This window comes from Colossoma macropomum, unplaced genomic scaffold (assembly GCF_904425465.1).
Source record: "Colossoma macropomum unplaced genomic scaffold, Colossoma_macropomum, whole genome shotgun sequence".
NCBI classification, from domain to species: domain Eukaryota; kingdom Metazoa; phylum Chordata; class Actinopteri; order Characiformes; family Serrasalmidae; genus Colossoma; species Colossoma macropomum.
The window spans coordinates 27,020,842-27,043,031 of record NW_023494809.1 but is presented as its reverse complement, the minus strand read 5'-3'; the positions used below and the strand labels follow the sequence as shown (position 1 = coordinate 27,043,031).

General features: G+C 39.9%; 1 protein-coding gene across 1 annotated transcript in view; it reads right to left on the bottom strand.

The window, feature by feature from the left end:
* ek1 (eph-like kinase 1) overlaps positions 1-22,190 on the bottom strand; it is a 134,835-nt gene that overhangs the window by 33,044 nt on the left and 79,601 nt on the right. Inside the window, exons 6-8 of the mRNA XM_036558388.1 lie at positions 19,257-19,369; positions 13,280-13,442; positions 10,109-10,217 (exon numbers count right to left, since the gene is read on the bottom strand). Coding sequence (XP_036414281.1) covers positions 10,109-10,217; positions 13,280-13,442; positions 19,257-19,369 — 385 coding nt within the window. The remainder of the gene's footprint in view (positions 1-10,108; positions 10,218-13,279; positions 13,443-19,256; positions 19,370-22,190) is intronic.

Here is a 22,190-nt window from a genome sequence, read left to right as displayed (position 1 = left end):
GAATAAAATTTCCAGAAATCGTTAGGCCGTAAGCTTCTTTCCTGTAGAATCCAAATTAAACATCCAAATATGTGTATTTCCCGTGTACTAATGATAATATACACACAAATAATGCAAGTTTTCTGAGATCCGACTGGGTAATACAGTTCTGAGGCCTCTTAAATCAACTTTTCTTTATAATCAGAACTAAAAATCTCTGTTTTCAGAAAATTTTACACTCTGAAGAATATTATGGAAAGCGTTTTTAATATATTGCCTGCAGCTGTGTTTATGCTTGATTTTTGAACAACATTTGATTTCTAACATTATCTAAAAGCTAGATCTTTGGTTCTGAATAATATGCAAATGTATGCATATTTTAGATAATCTCATTTGTATCTAAATGTACCTGCAAAACCCCCAGTAAAAAAAAAAAACTGTATGACTATCAGTAATCAACTCACATTGTGATCTGTTGTTTTAAAAAATTACCCCATTCACCTGAACTGCCACACTTTAAATTCTAATCAAACCAAGGCTCTGAAGAGAGAAAGAGAGACCACCCCCCCCTCCACCCCCCACTCAAGATTTAAAGGAAGGTGGATTAAGCCCCGGCAAGGAGGCATAATGGCCAGATGGATGTGTTTGGAAAAAAATATAGGCTCGAGTAGCCATAATATTCATCCAACGTCTGCCTTTCATTATGTTTATGTCCTCTGGGAGCGTGACAGTCCGCTTTGTCTTTCCGTGTGTGATTGCGTGTTTGTGCTTGTGCTGAAATATTCCTCTATTACCGCACACGTGAATGAAGTGATGGCATAGTGTGAGTGAGTTAGCGTGGTACGCTGGCTAACCCCTGAGGATATTACAAGTAATACCTGCACTGCATCAAGTGCCAGAGTGTGTACGCGCAGGATCCACAGCTCTAATGCAGCACATTCGCGGCCCCAGCTAACTCACAGAATGGACTCACTGATGCCATTTACTGCTATTATACCTTCACAGCCTTCCATTCACAATTACACTGCGCTGCCGGCTTTCTGCCACGGAGGCAATATCAATAAAATACTCAGAAACAGGCTGTGCTGACCCAGACGCCGGCCATTGTTTATTGACTCAGGTCCCATGTCTATTTGTGGATGCCAACACGTAACACTCTCATAACGTCCTGACGCACCAAAACATATCTCGGCTGCTTTTTCTCTCGGATGATAATGCATCTCTTGTAAAAAACATGCAGGTTATTATTTTGTCAGCAATGTTATTTTGCCATGTTTCAGAACAGCCCAAGGCTTGTACTGGGTAAAGTCCATATTTTTCTGTGACTAAAACATTACACTGGGGGACAGTCCAGTGTTTGGAGAAGCTGAAGGAACTGAATGCCTTACTTGGTCATTCTTTTTAAAGCAATCCTACAGCCTAAAGATGCATCCATACAACATATAAATGTCCTAATTTAACTGACCACACAGTAAGTCTGGACACCATCTAAAAATAATAAGCACAATACTTTCTTGGCCCTTAAAAAAATGGGAGTAACAATTATTTTGCCCCCCCCCCTAACTTGAATAAAAATTAGCTCCCCCTTGTGGAGAAACTTCAGACTGCTAAATGTGAGCGAGTTCCAAATCCACAACGTTGAGCAGAAACAAGTAAGTCTAATAAACAGCACTTTATCAGACTAGAAATTACATTGCAAGTAAATATGCCTAAAACATTGGTATAAAAACACATGTATAAAGTTAAATATCAAGAAATATTCACTGATAAAGGTTAAAAACCCTTGCCAAAAAGGTAACTGAAGCTATTTGTTGTGACTCAATGCACAAATGGCCTACTATTCTGTAAGGAGTATCATTTCAATAAAGTAGGTAAAAATTCATGGAAGGGATGTTGTAGGTCCTGCAGAGTCCTGACAGATTAGAGTGAAGAGTGGTAGCTTCCACTGTTCGTTCCTCTAAAGTGAGTATGAGGGCATATGTTTGCCCAACATGTCTGCAACATCCTCTTTAACTGAATTCTTAGTCCTTTCAAAAGACGACTCCACAGCATAAAGTGCTAAAATGGCATGGTAATGATTAGCGTTTTAACAGTAACAGGGAATAAAACATTACATGTACGGATTATTAAATAAATAAGCAAGTTAAATTAATACTCTAATCTCATCTCTATCAGTTCTGTTTCCCAACATGGCAAACATCAGCTTTGAAGAACTGTCATCAGGTTACTGTCGGCCATCGTTGATGTCTGATTACATTGTTCTATCACCACGCCTACCACTGATCGGAGGTCATCCTACACGTAACTATCATTCTACTATCCTTTAAAATATACAGTACTGGTCTGAGTGGATCAGACACAGCAGTGCTGCTGGAGTTTTTAAACAGCTCAGTGTCACTGCTGGACTGAGAATAGTCCACCAACCAAAAATATCCAGCCAGCAGTGTCCTGTGGGCAGCGTCCTGTGGGCAGAGTCCTGTGGGCAGAGTCCTGTGGGCAGCGTCCTGTGGGCAGCGTCCTGTGGGCAGCGTCCTGTGGGCAGCGTCCTGTGGGCACTGATGAAGGACTAGAGGATGACCAACACAAACTGTGCAGCAGCAGATGAGCTATCGTCTCTGACTTTACATCTACAAGGTGGACTGACAAGGTAGGAGTGTCTAATAGAGTGGACAGTGAGTGGACACAGTGTTTAAAAACTCCAGCAGCACTGCTGTGTCTGATCCACTCGTACCAGCACAACACACACTAACACACCACCACCACGTCAGTGTTACTGCAGTGTTCAGAACGATCTACCACCCAAATAGTACCTGCTCTGTGAGAGTCCATGGGGGTCCTGACCACTGAAGAACAGGGTAAAAGGGGGCTAACAAAGTATCAGAGAAACAGATGGACTACAGTCTGTAACTGTAGAACTACAAAGTGCACCTATATAGTAAGTGGAGCTGATAAAATGGACAATGAGTGTAGAAACAAGGAGGTGGTCATAATGTTATACCTGATCGGTGTATAATCTCTTGTATTTTAGACCAAAAAGTAGTCCTCCTTGTCTAGATGCAGCTTTTCACATACTTGGCATTCACTTAAGCATCTTCATGAGGTTCATGCTTTTTCAGCAATCCTGAAGATGTTCCAATATGCTGAGACTTTGTTGATGCTGAAAAGTTTATTTTTTAAATTTAAAATTGTTTATTTTTTGGAAATAAATTCATACATAGGGATCATCTTGACTCTTTCCATTTGTCTTAGTAACAGATTTCAAGCACTGAAGCATAAGCCTTGAGATCAAAATGCCTTAGGATTATAAAAAAATGAACAGTCAGTCGTGTATCCAAACTTATGAATGCTAATATGTTTCATTACCCTAAAATAATTATCTATTTGAGAAAAGAGGAACACTTGAAAACACATATCAGCGCTCCTACTGCGCTACAAGATACCAATCAACATTAAATTAATTACAATGACAAACAATTAAATTAAAATTGCAAAATCAAAGTGAACCACAGGGATTCAAACTGCACCGTTAAACTGTGATAATGGGATTCAATATTAATGTAAGCAACCTACTGGCTGGAAAAAAAGCGAGGAAATTTCTCTCATTACCAAGAGACTGAATTCTTTGGAACTCCTCTGTTTTCAGTTAAAACCCTGAGCAACTTAGACTTGCAAATGACGCGTGTCCACACACCGATTAGGAAGCACCTGCACAATGTGCGGCCACGTTTGGCAAGCCTGCCGGAACATTCCGTAGAGATAACCAAACGGGTCTCCAGTCGTCTGCGAGCGTCTGCCATTTTCTAATTGCTTTCCCAAAGAAAGCAGGAAACAGCAGAGCAGAGCAGGACAATGATCACGCGCCATCTGGCAAGGCTATCACCAGCCAATGGGGGAATGGCTTGCCATACCTGAGCATCAGGAGAAGACTGTAAGAACCTCTCAAAGCCGCGCTCCACTGCACAGTAAAACCACTTTCTGCCAACTCACCTTAATTCACTTCAGTTCAGTTCAGAATAGCTTTATTAGCATGACTGTGAGGTACGGTATTGCTAAAGCATCACAACAGTAGCAGTGAACAACGAAAATAATGAAAACAGCGCAAGATAAAAAAAAGAACCGACATAAATCATAACCATATTACTTATCATAATCACAATATTACAGTATTATTATTACTGTAATATGGCGATTATAATAAGTAATATGGTTATTATGGTTATATCCAATATTATCCAATATATATTAAGAGATGCATGTCTATATTCATTTATTAATGTACATAAAATAACACAAATTAAGAAGCTGGATTCAAAATTAGACTGGGTGTGATGCGATGGTGTCCCGATTTGATATGTTTTTCGATACAGAACAAAAAAAGAGTGGCTACAAATGTAAGCACTGATAAGTTCATGTTACCATTCAGTCTATTAGAGCATCCAATATTATTAAAATTACAAAATTAGCATCAGTTATACTAATTAGTAAGCTAATGACATATTTGCAATTTTTAACACAAATAAGTTGTGGAATGTTGGGGGTAAGTAGAGCGGGGATAAGGAGGGTGGGGGCCAGAAGCAACAGTTTAGATGAGGCTTTGCTCCAAATGTCTTGGCTGGTTGACGACATGTTTGGTCTCTGAAATTTGCTTTTTCTTTAGTTTTGTACTGAAGCTAAGAGGCTAACAAGGAATGGAAGCTGACATACACCAATCAGCACTGTGCAAACTGTATGCCTAAATCATGAAACACTTGCCTTCAACCATGTTGACTAAGTAAGTAAACTTGCTTATCGCTGTTGTCGGAAAAAAACCTCGTATCTCTATTTTTGTCATTGTTCAGTTTTTGACATAATTTGAAAATGCCTGTTGCCCTTTACATCGGGTGTACATTTCATAAAGGATGGACCAAAAGAAATGACCCAAAATGACTTGGAAAAAAGTCTGGTTACATTAGAAGTAAAGTAGGTTTTTTCCTTCTCCTGTAGTGTTATCGTTTTTGAGGTACGAGGTTTTCTTCTGCGATATGTTGACACTGTATGAAATACTGTTACTGTTACCTTTCTAAACAGACCAAAGTACAAAAATCAGTTTGAAATTAACACTAGTTGTCTAACTGGTAGAAGTACCTACTTGTGCTGTTATTTGTGATAACAGCATGTTTTTCTTCCACAATATCATTTTGCTGAGCACCATTTGGTGAGTAATGTCTTTCTTTACACTGAAGCGATTTCTTTCTTTGTATATCGTTGCTGTCCAAAGCGTCATGTATCTCCATTTTTTTCAATTTTTATTTTTCTACAGCAGCTGCCCCTTACATTGTGTGAAACTTTAATGATGAATAGACTGTTAGAAATGCTCAAAAATTGCTCGGAATAAAATCTCTTTACATTAATTTACACTGAAAGTAAAGACCCTTTTTGCCCTCTCTTGTAATCTTAAATGATGATATGTATGATATCAGAAAATGGACACATCTGATGGCTTCTTCGGCAACAAGATGGACAGTGAAATGCTTTAAATTTCAGCTCCAACCCTAATCTAACACACCGGATCCAAATGTGTGATGGTTTGTTTAGGCTTGTAGTTTGCATGATGTTAATTGCTGGTTAAAAGCTCCTATTACCTGTTAGACACATTAGCCTTGTAGTGCTTGCTAACTGGTTACATTTGGGGATAAATATGCAAAAGTTCATTTTTGCCAGACCATCGCTTTAGAAGTAGTTCTATGAGGCCCCAACCTGGAGATCTGAAACCGAGATATCTTTAGAATGTAAGTTATTCTGGGGTTCAAATAAACATCAACCCTGCTACAGTTAAACATCTCAAAAGATCCCATCTGCTCTGCTAGAGTGCAAACATTTTAAAACATAATCTCCTGTTTACAAGTTGCCCACTATAATCTACCTTTTCCTGTAACCAGAAACAAGAAATCTGGAATTAATGACCTAAAAGTGCCAGTCCTAGAACTCTGTAAGCAGGGGCCACTCTTTCCCCCGAAGAGTTTGGAACGAGCTTTCCGAAAGGAGCTACAGATACTCTGTATTAGACTCCCATTTAAGGTTAGATGGCACCATATAGTCCAGTGCCAAGGTACTGCATGCAATTAAAGTGTTTGGTTCTGCCTTCCATTACAAAACACCAGCCTGCACGTTCCTCTAGAGCCTGTCACACCGCATTAGTGTCACAGCTGCAACTGCCAACCTGCTGCTCCAAATGGATGAGAATCAAAGCCTTTGTTTATTGCTACCATGAGGGTCTTTCCACATGCATTTTTACACACACATACAGGCAAAGCGCTTCTGTTTCAGCAGGTAAAATCCTCAGCCTTGCACACGTTTGGACACAAAAGGTGAAGTTCATGTAGTACAGTTTACAAACCAGTCAGCGTCATGGAATAAACCCAAAGCCAGTAAAAGACCTCCGTTAAGAAGAGATGAGCTTGGTTATTCAGACTCATCTTAGTACCTGTTTACTCAATTAGACGTTCAAAAAGGCTTGTAGTTTAGAGTAAACAAATCAAATGGATTATGCATTATCATTTTTATAGTTAGGCAATATGACCATATGGTGTATCATGGGTACTGTCAGTAGAACACAGAACAACCTTTGGTCTTTACAACATGTTCACAAACCTCAGAAAATCCAAATATTGTCATATAGTGTACTGTTCAAAAGTCTGATTCACTTGTCATATTAATAATTGTTGTTATTGTGTTTAACAATAACAGTATTTCCATATACACTGTATAGGCTTTTTAATGTTTTATCTACTATTTCAATTTCAGTTTTTAAATGATAAATAATACACTTTAATTACCTATTTGTAGTGATTGCTTGATATGTTATCAGCCTCCAAATTTGATAACCACTTTTCAAATACAAGGCATTCTGGATAATAATTTTATTTTAACTTCTTTCTCAGTGTCATCCAGTTGTTCTCAATTATTATGGAATCATCTCCAGCTCTGTTCATCATTCTGAACACATTAACATTTCTTAATTTTATAGTTTCCTGCAAATTAGTTGCAGGAATGAGTTGCATCAACCAAAAGCAGTTTTGCACATGTATGTTCAACAAATTGGTTTAATATTAATGAAAATGTAAGTAAGTAAGTTATCCTTTATTAGTCCCACAACGGGGAAATTCACCTCTGCATTTAACCCATCTGTGCAGTGAAACACCACATACACACTAGTGTACGCACACACTAGGGGGCAGTGAGCACACTTGCCCAGAGCGGTGAGCAGCCCTATCCACGGCGCCTGGGGAGCAGTTGGCGATTAGGTGCCTTGCTCAAGGGCACTTCAGTCATGATATAGTGTATATCGTCTACTGTGGAGATGTCCTCAAGTATCGTGGTTATATTTTGCCATATTGCCCACCATATTTAAAAGAAATATCCAGAAAGCTTTATATGTAAACAGTAGATCAAATCTTGATGTAACTTGACAAAACATATAAATAGACAATTACAGTGTATAACTCGAAATCTTTGAAATATTGAATAAACCATTTAAAATGTGCATGTTTTTCGTGCCCAGATTAAAAGATGAATGTCTATATTAATTTATTAATGTACATAAAATAACAAATTAAGAAGCTGGATTCAAAATTAGACTGGATGTGATACGATGGTGTCCCGATTTGATGTTTTTCGATACAGAACAAAAAAAAGAGTGGCTACAAACATAAACACTGATAAGTTTATGTTACCATTCAGTCTATTAGACCATTCAACATTATTGAAACAACAGAATTAGTTTCCAGTCTAATGCTCTAGCCACAAGCTAATATGTCACCCAAAGCTAACATGCTAGTCATGATACGACACAGTTCACTACACTGTGGTCCGATTTGAAACAATATCTTGTTGTCACCACACAAATGAATAATATAACAAGAGATTGCAAACTTTTGACAGTACTGTATTTTTTATAACAATATCAACTGATTCCTCATTGGTTATTCAAACACTGTTTGATTAAAAACGCAGATATATTTGAACACCAATCTGTTTCAAATGGCCATCCTGACAACAAGGGCACATGATTCAGCAGAGACAGGGCCAGAATAAGAGCAAAGTAAAATGTTCTGCTCTTTGATCAGTCGAAAAAAAACACATCAAAAAGCTGATCCTCCGACACATTATTTAAACAGTGCTCATTCTTCATGCCTCTCTCTGTTTCTCCTCTCCCTGACCATCTTCATTCATTTCCATTTAATGGCCTACATCATTGCCGGCCCCGTAGCAACACGGCACTCGCCTCGCTCTATCCTTTCACTCTCTCTCTCTCTTGCTCTTTCAATTGGCTTCTCGAGTGTTTGCTTTCATCTCCACGGGTTACTATCTGCAATCGTGGGCCTTTCCAATTTTTTGGAGTGTCTTTTCATGTCTTCCATAAACACAAAGACACAAAGAGAGAGAGGGGGCAAGTATTTGCGTGTTGTTTTTTTTTTCTTTTGCTATACGAGGCAGTACCGCAGCAAAAACTAAAAAAGTACATCTGGGTGCAAACAGATACACAAATAAACTCACAAATCACACAAAACACAGCTTCTTCAGTTACATTTACGGCGCTGGCAGACGCTCTTATCCAGTACAACTTACAATGTGGTCATTTAACATGTAGCCGAAGGTATCAGTGTTAGGAGTCTTGCCCAAGGACTCTTAATGGTATAGTGCAGTTTGTGTTTGTGAGGCTTTACTCTCATTTGCACAAACTCCAACTTGATTAATCTCCACTACTTTGTTTAGACCCCATGTGTCAAACACAAGGCCCACAGGCCAAACCAGGGCCCGCCACACAATCCTATCCAGCCATTAAAGTATTTTAAATTTTCTATTAATATTAGCCTGTTTCACAATGCACTGCACTACAGTCCCCAGCATGCACTGCAACGTAATGTGCTCTGACTCTAAGTTTATGGGACAGCGGTTACACCTCAGTTCTGTGCAATTCCACACCAGTCATATCACCAATATAAACACTTAACATCAGCTCAGCAGGTCAGAAACTGAGCCCAAGTCTTGATGAACTTACAACAAAGAAATGATGTCAGGTGTCTAATTCAAGCAGATAGGTGAGTTTAAAGACTGAGCTCCTGGGGACATTTAAATTTTGAATATTTCAAGTGTCCATGTAATATTTCAAGGTCTACTACAAGTGTCTGTATGTTACTGTTGAAGTTTTGGCACATTTTGAATGAACAATGGCCAGTTTGGGTTACAGCACAACATTAATTAAAAATGAAAATAAAAACATTTTCTCATCTGGCCCACAGATGAGATTTTGTAACAGGGCCCTTTTACTGGTTGAGTTTGACACCCCTGGTTTAGACAAATGAAATTATTTGAACAAACATGTGAACCCCTTAAACCATAGGCTTATTATTTAGGGTGCCTACACACTAGAAGCTGACACACCGTCAGAAATGCAGACCCCCAGTGTATTTCAGTGAGGACGCTGCGTCAGCTCTATTGGACTAGAAACGTGCCTGTATGCAGTGTCGAGCGTCGAAAAGTTCAAACCATTTCAACTTTTGCTGCACCGGATTCCGACATGAAGGCATGTCAACCAACAGAAAAATGCGGGAAGAAAACAAATGAAAATCCAAGATGGATGAGAGTAACTACGCTGTTTAGTCTTTTCCTGTTCTATATGACTTCTTTGCTTTCATGGCTGTTGTGCTTGGCTCTGTATGTAGCCATCGTCCCAATTTTCTATCAATATTTCTTTGTTTCTGGTCCAAATCTTTTCCCCGCTGGATTTCAAACAGGACAAACTCCGCCCCGTTCCAGCCATGTACACGTCTTCTAGAACGACAAGATCTGCATGCGTATGAGTCTACTGCACCATCTTTGCATTGTCTAGTGTGTAGGCACCCTTAGTTATTAATCTCAGTTCTTATTACCTAGTGCTTCATATGAATTACTCAGTAACTACAAATATGTAAATGATATAGTTATGAGAGTGAAGAGAGAAATGTGGACCCACATACAGACTCTTGCAGTCGGAGTTAAATCCATATTCAACTCCATCCTCCCCTTAAACTCCTTAAGCACTGTAGGAAGAAGCTGCAGAAAACTAGAGTAGCTACTATTTTTCACAGTGTAATTTTAGAGCTCTTACCTGCCACTGACCACAAAACAAGCCACCAGGAGGATGAGCAGGACCACTCCTCCTGCTATGGACACAGCCAGGATGGTCTGCTGGTTCGGGTCACCCACTGCCAACATGTCTGTGAAGAAAAGCAAGCCAAACACACACGTTCAGACTCAACGTCCACAGCAGTTATAACTACTATAAACGCAACTCATATATTTTCACTTTCAGGACTGTTAGTGATCATATTGATCAGAAACTCTACCCTTTTGTCATGTTCACTATGTTCACTGTGTGAATTAGCAGCTATTATTTTAATATATGTTCATCTTAAAGTGACAGTTTATCAAATAATCAGTTACACAGTGACCCCTCTCCCCAAATGTAGTCATTCAGCCAATACATGAGGTTTGCTTCCTCAGTTTCGCCCTGGAGCTACGAAGCTAATGTATCTAACAAGTAATGAAAACTCAGCCCAGTGATTAGCTATGTGCAAACTGCATCCTTAAATCATCTTTCACTTATGTCGAGTTGTTAATTAAAAATTATATGGTTTCCGACACTAAATACAGTCGTGTGCAAAAGTTTGGGCGCCTTGGTCAACTGACATTGATTTTTTTAAATCAAAAATAAGCTTAATAACCCTAACACTTCCTCTACAGAGAGCACACTTCTGTAGAATTTAATGCACAATTACTGTTTATTTACTGAGTAAAATATTGGAAGTTTTTTTACATTTTATTATAAAGTGTTCAGAAAAAAAATGGGGCTTCAAGATGGGTTCTTTCGAGCTGTCAAGTAAGGCTATATTGGCAGCAGTTTGAAAAGACATGGTGGTGCTTTATGTGAAATGGAGGAATGTGGTAGCCTTTTCCGTCCCAGCTTCATAGCATTGTGTGATAGGGGGCGACCTAGTTAAATTGGGGAGAAAACTGGGTTAAATCCTCAAATAAAAAAAAGATGGGTGCTTCTACTGTATTTAACTATAAGACATACTGTATCTCCAAAATGATAACTTTACAGGAGAAGGAAAAAACCTACTTTACTTTTAATGTAAGTCAACGGAACCAGAGTTTTCTCCAAGTAATTTTGGGCTGTTTCTTTTGGTCCATTCATCATGAAATTAACCCACATGGAGACATTTTCTGCCGACAACAACAGCGATATATAATGTATAGTGAATGTGGACTTGCCTGGACTATTGTTGCCTGGCTATATGTTGGACTGTCCTAAATAAAGCCACCTTTCACATTTTGCATAGATCTGTTTTTATTAAGCTTTAAAATATCCGTGTACGAAGTTCTGATGGAACGCCGATAAACTGCTTGCATGCTTCATTAACATAATCTCCTTGCAGTACTAGCACTTTAACCATGACAATCCACAGATTACATACTGTATGCAAACAACCAGACGGCATAACAAAACAGAAATGTCAAGAGTTCTCCAGTTCAATCAGCATGCTGTGCCCCATGAGGCCACACGTAGAGAAATCCTGAAGGATGCCATTTGACAGCTCTGCGGCACCTCACAAGGTGCAAAACCCCCACAATGGGTTGACTGAATGGAATTCATCAGGATTTATGAGGGAAAACATGATCCAAATCTAGACAAATCTACAGAGGCAGTGGAGAGAAATGCTAAAAAAAAAAATGTGGGTCATATTTTACTGAACAGTGTTAAACTGTAAGTAGCATCGAATTCTCTCATGACACTCTTTATGGAGTCATATATTTCATAGCAATTTCTTTATTATTGTGCGCCTTGCTATATTTATGAAGATGGTGACACAGTAGTGACATTTGTTACCATTTATAGGTGGACCTTGAATATAATATGTAACGTATTTGTGATTACAGTATTAAAAATTCTGTTTTCTTCCCACAACACTGTAGGAGAAGAACGAGCTGCAGTGTGTGTTTGTGCACAGAGCCTCCAGGGACTCATTTGTCAGATAAAGCATGTATGCATAATTATTTCACAACAACAAGAGATTAAAATCAGCTGTCTCAAGCACTGTGTCATTTTCACAAAGGCAGACAGACAAAATTAAAAACACATGGCAGCCCTTGGCCCAGGAGTGGAAAGTGCACTGCACACCCCTCTCCTTAACTAACACAGAAATGAGCAGTCAGGGGTGCTGATGATCTTTTAAAGCTGCAGTCAGTCAGTTTTCGTTAGCCCTCTTTGGGGGTTTGATGGTGTCTTTGACCCAGTAGGTTCTCTGAAGTACAACAGAAAGGAAGAGTTTTGGGGACACAGCAGCACTGGACACTTCACAGACTGAGAAAGTGGAGAGAGGGAGCATAGAGACAACAAAGGACGCCTGAGACACCTGCTGAAATGAGAGCGAGTAGGAGCTAGAGTGAAAAGATGCAGGGAACTGAAAGGAGCAGTACAGCACTGAACAGCAGCAGTCAAAAGTTTGGACATATCTAAGGTTTTCCTTAGGGATGTACAGTGATATTGGAATCATATCAGTTTTGCTATATAGTTGTTGAAAATACTGTATTGTACAGATGTTTAGAGGTGACCAGTATTTCAAAACAATATTTGATTGGTGGGTTTCTGTGCTAAAATAGACAGACAGACAGACAGATAGACAGACAGATAGATAGATAGACAGACAGATAGATAGATAGACAGTTCAACAGACAAACAGATAGCTGGACAGACAGATAGTTCGACAGACATATAGATAGACAATTCAATAGACAGATAAATAGCTAGACAGATAGACAGACACACAGATCGAGTTCGATAGATAGATAGATACATAGACAGATAGATGGATAGACAGATAGATAGATAGATAGACACAGATAGTTCGACAGATAGTTCGATAGATGGATAGATAGATGGATACATTAGACAGACACAGATAGTTCGATAGACAGATAGAGAGCTAGATAGATAGACAGATACATAGACATATAGATAGATAGATAGATAGATAGATAGATAGACAGATCGATAAACAGACTTATGTTTGTGTTTTTGAAGCATTAGCCATTCAATTAAATCGTGTTTAATCTACATTCATTCAGGTGTGTCTAAACTTTTGGCTGATGTTGTACGTGTAAGGAATAAAAAGGAAGCATTGTGTGTGTGTGTGTGTGTGTGTGTGTGTGTGTGTGTGTGTGTGTGTGTGTGCGTGCGTGTGCGTGTGTATATGTGTGGATATGACTTTGGTCTCACCTTCATGGCTTGTCTCCAGCTCGATCTCTCCTCCGTAGTTGCCGTAGCCCCCGTCAGTGCGAGCTCTGACCCGGAACACGTAGGTAGTGCCCGGCTTCAGCCCTTCAACTGTCATACTGTTGGACTTGGTCTTTAGCACTGTGTAGTTTTGATCCCTCTGGTTCTAAAGGAGACAAAGATATTTTATATAAGGATCTATATAAGTTTATATTATATTGGCTTAGGCTAAAGTGGGTTTATGTGGTTATGTACGTCCTAATATTTAGAATTTAGTGCTTATGTGTTTTTTATACGTCCTAATGACTAGTGGTTATGTATATACATACACACACACACACACACACACACACACACTACCACTGGTCATTAGGACATATAAAAACACATAAAACCACGTATAAGCACATAACCACATAAACCCACTTTAGCCTAAGACATATAGTACTGTGCAAGTCAGCAATGACTCTTCTATTACTTCATTTCCAGTCAAAGCAGCCATAAAGTACAAGTTATTCATTTTTCAGCATCAGGAAAAAAGCAGAAAAACATATCTTAAACAAAAAATTACACAAAAGCCCCAACAAACTAAATAGAAAATCTATTTTTTTCAGATTTTCAAAGAAACCTACAGGGATATCTTGCCACCCCTCCAGCATTCAGTGTTAGAAGTTAGTTGAATTTTCTGCTTCTCACGATCCAAGAAATCCCAAACGCATTCAATGATGTTGAGATCTGGACTCTGGGGTGGTCAGTCCATTGTTCTGCGAACACCAGCAGCTCCTTTGTTCATTTTCCAGATGTTCTTCTTTTTTCCTTTCAGATTCTGTGTTGAGCTGTACTTATTTTGACTGTACTTGTACTTATTTTGACTGTATTAAATGAAGGGTTGCCTCTGGTTTTTGCTCAGTACTGTATAAAACCATGTATGCACTCTGAGTATTAGGACATAAGCACATATATATACACACACACTTCATTACAGGTCATACTTAACCATGCCTAACCACTTTATATTATGACGTGTTATGCTTTATATTAAAAATGCAAAACCATGAATAACCACTTTCCTTTACTGTATCAGGTTCAAGATGTCTTACTTGCTCACAGCAATGCTGGAGGTATTTGAATTCACTATAGCTCCTCGAGAGCCATCGAGTTATCAAACAGTAAGGGTGACATGTAAGACAAGGGAGACATAAACACCACATAATGTATAAATAATGATCTAAAAGGTGTGTAAGGTAATAATGGCTGCTACTATCCAAGACTAACTACTTCTAACTCCTACTATCTGAGATGAGGAGTGTAAATCTAGCAGACTGATGCAGTTCAGTATGTGCAAACGCCACAGCTGGGTCTGAAATGAGCAGTTTTCTCCAGCTGCCACTTTGACAGATAAATGATTTTTTTTGTTGTCGTTGTTGTTTTGTTTTTTTTTTTCTTTTGCAAGAAATTGTCACCACATATTGGAGCTGCCATGTATAAATAAATACACTGTAACGATGTTTTGACACAAGAGCAGCTCTCCTAATACAGATACAGTACGTCTTCTTTGTAAGTCAGTTTAGCGTCTGGTGAAGAGACGGAGACGGCAGGAAATTTATATGACTTATTTTTCCGACTGACACTCTTGATTTATATTCAGTGCCTGCGAGAGAGAAGTCTTGACTGTTGATTAAAGTGGCAGCACAACAACTGATTTTAGGCTGTGACATTTAATGATTACAGTTCAAAAATGTTTTTCATCTTGAATGATTAACCCACCTATTCAAAGAGGAACTGCTATGTTTCTTTATTTGTCAGTAAACAGTTAATAAGTTATTCATTTATGTCCCCAATCCAATTGTTTTGAGGCCTTCCTTACAATAAACTGATGCTTCTATTTAGTGCAACAGTGTATTTCCATACAAGACAATGACAGACGATGTCAGAATGGTTTGGATGATGGCTGAACACAGCTGTATTAGCAGCTGCTTCTTTACTTTAAGCTCTCCAAAAAAGTCTCCAAAAAGCGGTTACTTAGGCCGAATCCCATTTCGCCCTTTTCCCCTACCACTTAGCCCTTAGCCCTCTGTTTTGCGTGTTCACGTCTAGGGGTAGGCTGTCCCAATTTTTGCTGAGATAGAGGGGTGGGGCGAAATGTCAGGGCTACATGGCCCTCCAAACGGAGGGTTTTCAGAGACTCCAAACAGTGTTATGAGAAAAAAAAGAAAAACCAGCAAGATGGCTGTGCGAGCGACCAAAGAAACCCACAAATGTGAGAATTTTCTCTGTTAAAAATTACTATAACCACTGTATTATCTTAGTTTAGTGTCGTTTCAATGTATTATGGTTGTTTTCTTTATAACAATTCTAAGGTTTTGGTAGCTAGCTAGCTAACCTGCCCGTTCCACCTTAAACAGTCCAGCAGTTCTGATGCCTGAAGCACCAGAATGTAACAGCTGCACCCTTGAAGGTGGAACGGGAACATTTAAACAAGAAGCTGGAGAATATCTGACTTCAGCTTCACATCACTGAAGAATTAGGGGTGGGTGATAATAAATAATTGCCCCCCTCTTTGAAGGCATATGATGCCCTAAATGTAACTAAAGCCCAGCAGTGAGGAGCTGAACTTTACCCTCCTCTGCTGTCACTGCAGACTGGCAGGGTCGCCTACAGAGCAGCGCTGGTAGCTGCTAATGAAGTAATGTTCTTTTTTTTTTTTTCAACCACTACCCCTTGTAACTCAGTTCCAAGGGGTTAGGGTGACACTCAAAAACAAGGGGTAGGGGTAAAAAGAAGAAATGGGATTGGGCCTTAGTGGAAATCCTGTCATTCTGTAATGAGTCCTGCTACTATTTGTGACTGCACTGTCTGCACTTGCTGATTCTTGTGTCATCAATGTATTGCACAGATGTTTAAAGAGGAACAAAGTGTGCAGATTGGATTAAAATCAGTCGATTGTCAATTAACAATTAGTGCCTAATTTAGCACTCTTTCATGTCAAGCGCAGACTGCTAACAGTGCTTTTCCCCCACTAATCCAGGAGAGGAAAAAACGCAAATCGGTGCATTTTGTGAGGACCTGGTGGTTTCCCGCAGGATAGCGACTAGCGCTCATTGAAACAAATGATCAGGCAGCATTGATCCCTGGGAAGGCGTCAGACAGCCGCTTCATCATCCTATTGTCTTGTCCTGAAGAGAATTAACCACCCCAGTGTCCGCATTAATATTTCACAGCTTATTGATATCCATTCATCTTCCTTCATGTTGACTTCACCCAGCGGCATGTGGCGTCTCATTCAGGCGGGCCGCTCTCTCGGTTCGAGGTCCTTATACTCTAAGAGTGAAAAATGGCCGAGTTTACCGAGCCTCGTCCGAAGCCAGGGTGGGCCAAATGGCCGACATCAAACGGAGCGCGCTCACCGGCAGCTGCCAAGCCTGCCCATCTGTGATCTTCATCTCAAAGCCATATAGCCCATAATCACCTGCATAAATCATAATAATCATCGCACGTCTCCCTGCTCTCTCCTGCAGGAGAGCCAAGTGAGGTACAGGTTGTTGGCTGTGCTTCTCAGCACCTTCTTAAAGTGACAGTTCGGGGAAAATCAAATACACGGTTTTCCCCAGAGCCAAACAGCCGAGACACGTCTGTTGTCTGATGTTTGCTTCTTTATTTTTGCACTGGAGCTGTTATGCTAATGTAGCTAACAATTAATGGAAGCTTACAGCCTCAGGTTAGCATTGTGCAAACTGCTTGCCTAAATCATCACACTTGCCTCAAACCATGTCGAACTGTTGAGTAATCTCAAGCAGACCTGCTTACGTGGTTTCTGACACAATATTCAGATATCAGTATTCGTCCGTTTCAGTTACGTGATATTTTCCTTCCGGCAGCTATATTAATGACCGCCTTGCAACCCCTAAATAGGAGAGCTACACTGGACAATTAAAAGACAGAAAATCTCAGTTCTGAAAAACTGCGACACCAGGCTTGAGCTGATTGACGACGGCTTCACGAATTGCTGACAGAGTCCATCCGTCACAACTGCCAATCAAGCAATTTAAATATCAGAAAATGCACTGTGCTCACTTTTAGGAGGCACAGAAGTATCATATTTGTCTTATAAACTTGTTATTTATGCTGTTTTATTTATGCATGTTTTCTTTTAATGTGTAGTCCATGCTTATATCAGTGTACATCATCAGACTCAGTGTGGCTTCAGGTCTGCATTCAAATCAAGCAGAAGCACAACTGATACTACTTGTTTAATCATATGGTGTGTGTATATATATATATATATATATATATATACACATATATATATATATATATACATACATACACACACACACCCCTTATATAAACCTTATGAATATAACTTATATAAGGTATGTTCCTGCTGATTGGAATAAATAGCAACACCAGCCCTTTGTGGATGAGATTGGTCACCCCTGGTCTTAAAGCCTGATACCATGCCCCCCCACCACCAGTCAATCAGCGGTGGCTACAGGGTGCAAAATGATGATAGTTTATTGCACACAATCTCAAGTCTATGCAATACATTCATAAAACAAAAGCTTAAACAACATTAAAAGCAGGCTACTGATGCCTGCTGTTTTGATGCTGTATGGCCAAGCAAAACAAAATATGGGAGACAAAAGCTGTATGTACCCATAAATAATATTAAAATTAACTACATTACCTGCTGTCTGGTAGATCAACCAGATGTAGGTTCATGCATGTCGACTCTATTGATCAGTCCTGTTTGTTTTGACAGCTTTAAATGTTAAATGTTAGTGATGTTACGAATTTAAAACATTAGCTTTTGTCACATCAAACAGTGATGTCACCCAGGACAGAAAAATACAGTGTAAGAAACTCCCAAAGCCATTCTATCTGAGATTACTTAATAACTCAACATGGCTTCATGGAAGTTTTAAGCATGGAGTTATGCGCAGAGCACCACTTAGTGTAGATGTGACCATGACAACGAGCATCACGAGAGTCCAGTCAGAGTGAGATGAGCAGCAGTGAGCAGTGCTTGTGTTTCTAATTGCTTTAAAATGATGTCAGAGTCAGGAAAACGTCCTTCACATGTCCTTATTAAAGAAGGCCGAGAGGAAGACGTCGTGTTCTGAGACACATAAACTGGACGTCCGTCCCATCGCCGTCTTTTAAAGATCAGACCATAAACTTCGTCTCCTCTGCAGACCAGTTTCTGCTCCGCCATGTTGAACGTTATAAACTTTCACTATGACGTGACGCACATGATCAGAACGGACTTAAACTCTCAGATAGGGAATGTAATCAGATACAAGCATTTACACAGATATTATTCTCCTATTTAACAGATTATTTACAGGATTACCCACCTCGATCAATCGGATAGTAATTGTATTCCAAATGGCCTCAATCAGATTAGTCTATTCCGACTGAGGTGTATACATGGACGTATTCTTTTACGATCAAGCTATTAGTCAGATTATCAACGAATTATTAGGCTGCATGTAAGCGTGGCTAGTGTGTATGCCTCTTATTTCTTAGTTAAAATAGCCTCATAGCTCCAGTGCAAAACTAAAGAAGCCAACTTCAAGACATCTAACAATATGTAATTCTGTAAATGTGATTTTTCCACCAAACTACTGCTTTAAGTCCCCTGTGTGGACTGGACAGGCTTGATGAATGGAGCGTGTGTCTGAGGCTCAAGCATCTCAAACGTCCTTCATCTCAACGTCTGCAAATCATCCAGGACAGCTGTGTCACCATAGGGATGAGGAGATGTGTTTAGGGTCGCCCAGTCATCCAGGAATGGTAATTGGGACGGAAAAGAATCTATCTGTGTGCTGACATCCAAGTGGCTCCCCAGGGTGTGATAAAAAAGCTGTGCCTCAGCAGTTACCATATGTCCAATCAGAACGGGCTCAGACAGGGCCAGAAAGGTCAGCCTAGAGATTAGCCAGTTAGTCTGGTTCGGCGTGACACCAAAGGGACTAACCTTTTCGTAGTAGGTGACTTCGTACTCCACCACCGTCCCGTCGGAAGGCTCTGGGGCCTGCCAGGCCAACGTGATGCTGTCCCGACTCTTCCTTTCCTTAACTATCACACTCACTGAAAGACACAGAGAGAGAGAGAGAGAGAGAGAGAGAGTGAGAGAGAGAGAGAGAGAGAGAGCACATTTAAAACTACCTGGGACAAACAACAGTAAAATATACACAATGACACTCCTGTTCAAAAGTTTGGAGTCACTTTTCTCAGACAGTGTAGACTGAAATGTTATAAACCCCCAAACAGGAACGAATGTAAAGTAATTTGGAGCTATGAGAAGCTAAGACATGCTAAAAAATTAGCAAATGTTATTAACACTGTAATAAATGTTATTAACACTGTAATTTCTTGTCACAAAATTACTTTGAATAGTTAGTTGATCAGAGTAAATTGTTTGCAGCTTTTTGCAGCTCTGCACATTGAACATTTCTAATTTTTCAGTTTGAACACACATTTTCTAAGCCGCTTATCCTTCGGGGTCACGGGGGGGTCCTGGAGCCTATCACAGCGATCACTGGGCGAGCACAGGTCGCCAGTCCATCACAGGGCAGACATAAAGACATATACAATCACACCCATTCACACCTAGGGGCAATTTAATATCTCCAGTTGACCTGACTGCATATCTTTAGACTGTGGGAGGAAACCCACGCAGACACGGGGAGAACATGCAAACTCCACACCGCAAGGATCCTGGTCACCAGGCCGGGGAATCGAACCCAGGCCCTTCTTGCTGTGAGGCAACAGCACTACCCACCATGCCTGCCCTACAGTTTGAACAAACTGTGTGAACCTTATAGAACATAAGTATCATATTAGAATCATTTTATGTGTCTCTGCAGCTAAACTGGTTTTATATTACTGAAAACAGTGATTCCAAATCTTTGAACCATAGTGTTTCCCAAAACCGAGCTTAAAAACGGCAAAAACTGCAAATAAAAATATCAACTTACACTAATATCACTTATATCACTTTCATTGAAAGAGAAGGAAAGACACAGAGGGAGAGGGAGAGAGAGAGAGGGAGAGAGAGAGAGAAATAGAGGGGCAGTAAAAGATGATGAGAGAGGAAAAGGGGAGATGGATTGAGATTGATGCGAATGGTCGAGGAAGAGGATTAATTGTGCTTCTAATTAAAGAGTATGAAGGGCTGTGCTGTGTGGGGAGGAGGACGAAGAGGAAGAGGAGGAGGAGGAGGCGGTTCGGAGTTGATGAATTATGCAGTGTGTGTAGTAAGTGATGGTGCAGAAATGTCAGCACACCAAACACACACACACGCACACACACGCGCACACACACACACACACACACAACACCACACCACTGACAGCATGGCAGAGTGTGTCAGCAGCCTTCAGAACACAGCAACAACACCAGAGCAATGAGAGAGAGAGAGCGAGAGAGTGAGAGAGAGAGAGAGTGAGAGAGAGAGAGAGAAGTAAAGGGATGTGGAGTGAGTGAAAAAAGAACTGAGGGAATTAAGGAGAGAGAAAGAGAAGAGGAAACAAAGGAGAGAGTGAGCAAAGGAGAAGGACAGAGAGAGAGAGAGAGAGAGAGAGAGAGAGAGAGAGGAGAGAGAGAGAGCGAGCAGAAGCAAAAGGGAGAGAGAGAGAAAACAAAGAAGAGAGAAAAAGCGAGGAAGCAAAGGAGGAAAAAAGAAGAAGCAAAGGAAAAGGAGTGAGAGAGAGAGAGAGAGAGAGATAGTGAGGAAGCAAAGGAGAGAGAGAGAGGGGTGAAGTGTTAATGAAGGTGTCAGAGTGTGAGGACTGGTACAAACGAGGCCCTCCTGTTTTGGGCTCGAGCACAGAGTGATGAACAGAGTCACTGACGTTTTCATCTTTAATGAGTCAGAGAGAGAGAGAGAGAGAGAGAGAGAGAGAGAGAGAGAGAGAGAAGAGAGAGAGAGAGAGAGAGAGAGAGAGAGAGGGAGAGAGAGAGAGAGAGCTTCTATGACCCTGTAAATCTTGCTCAGATCCTGAAGACATGCTGTTCCTGTCTAAATCTCTACATTCACACAACACAGTTACATACTCAGATAAACAAATAAGCACACAGCTCCACTCACACACCAACACACACTCACAGAGGGGAAAACACACATGAGTTCTGCAGCAGTGGGGTCTTTACTGGCGAAGGGCACAAGTGCCGAGGGTTAAAATCATCTGGGGAAGAAAGCAGAAGGTCCTAAAAGCTTCCAGCACTGTCAGATCTGATGATGAAATACACTAAAACAGAATACACACATACTGACTGCTGGGAAAGATGAAGGTGTGGTCACTACATCTGAGGATATCATACTGTACACATAGAAATATATCTGTTATGGTCATAAAACTACAGTAATAAGTAACAAACTGTAATTATTTTGTTAATTCTCTTCTCTGTACCTCTTTTCTTGAGTGCCTTGCTATCCCTTGCTGTATGTAGCATTGTGAATTTCCCCATTGTGGGACTAATAAAGGATTACCTTTCTTTACTTTTTTACCATCATATTTTTTGCCCATGTTTTTTGTTTTTCCTTCTTTTATGAAGTTAGAATTTCAAATATTTGAGGTTTTCTTTCAACAGCAATAACATGCATTTGCATTTATGATATTTTTAGTTTGTTTTCCCAGCCATATCTGGTATACATAATGGTCCATGTTTCAATCTTGTAAATGTAATGCAAATATAAGCCTAATGGTTCTTTGAGATTGAAGATACATATTTTCGCTGCCAGAACAAAACCTCAGGATTCAAAAATGGTAATGTAAAGGAGAAGGAAAAACATTCTTAACTTTTAATGTAACAAAATTTTATGCTAAGCAATTTTGAATCTTTTCTATGCATCCATTTATCATAAAATTTAAAAAAGTAAATGCCAGCTGGTGCATTCAAATCATGT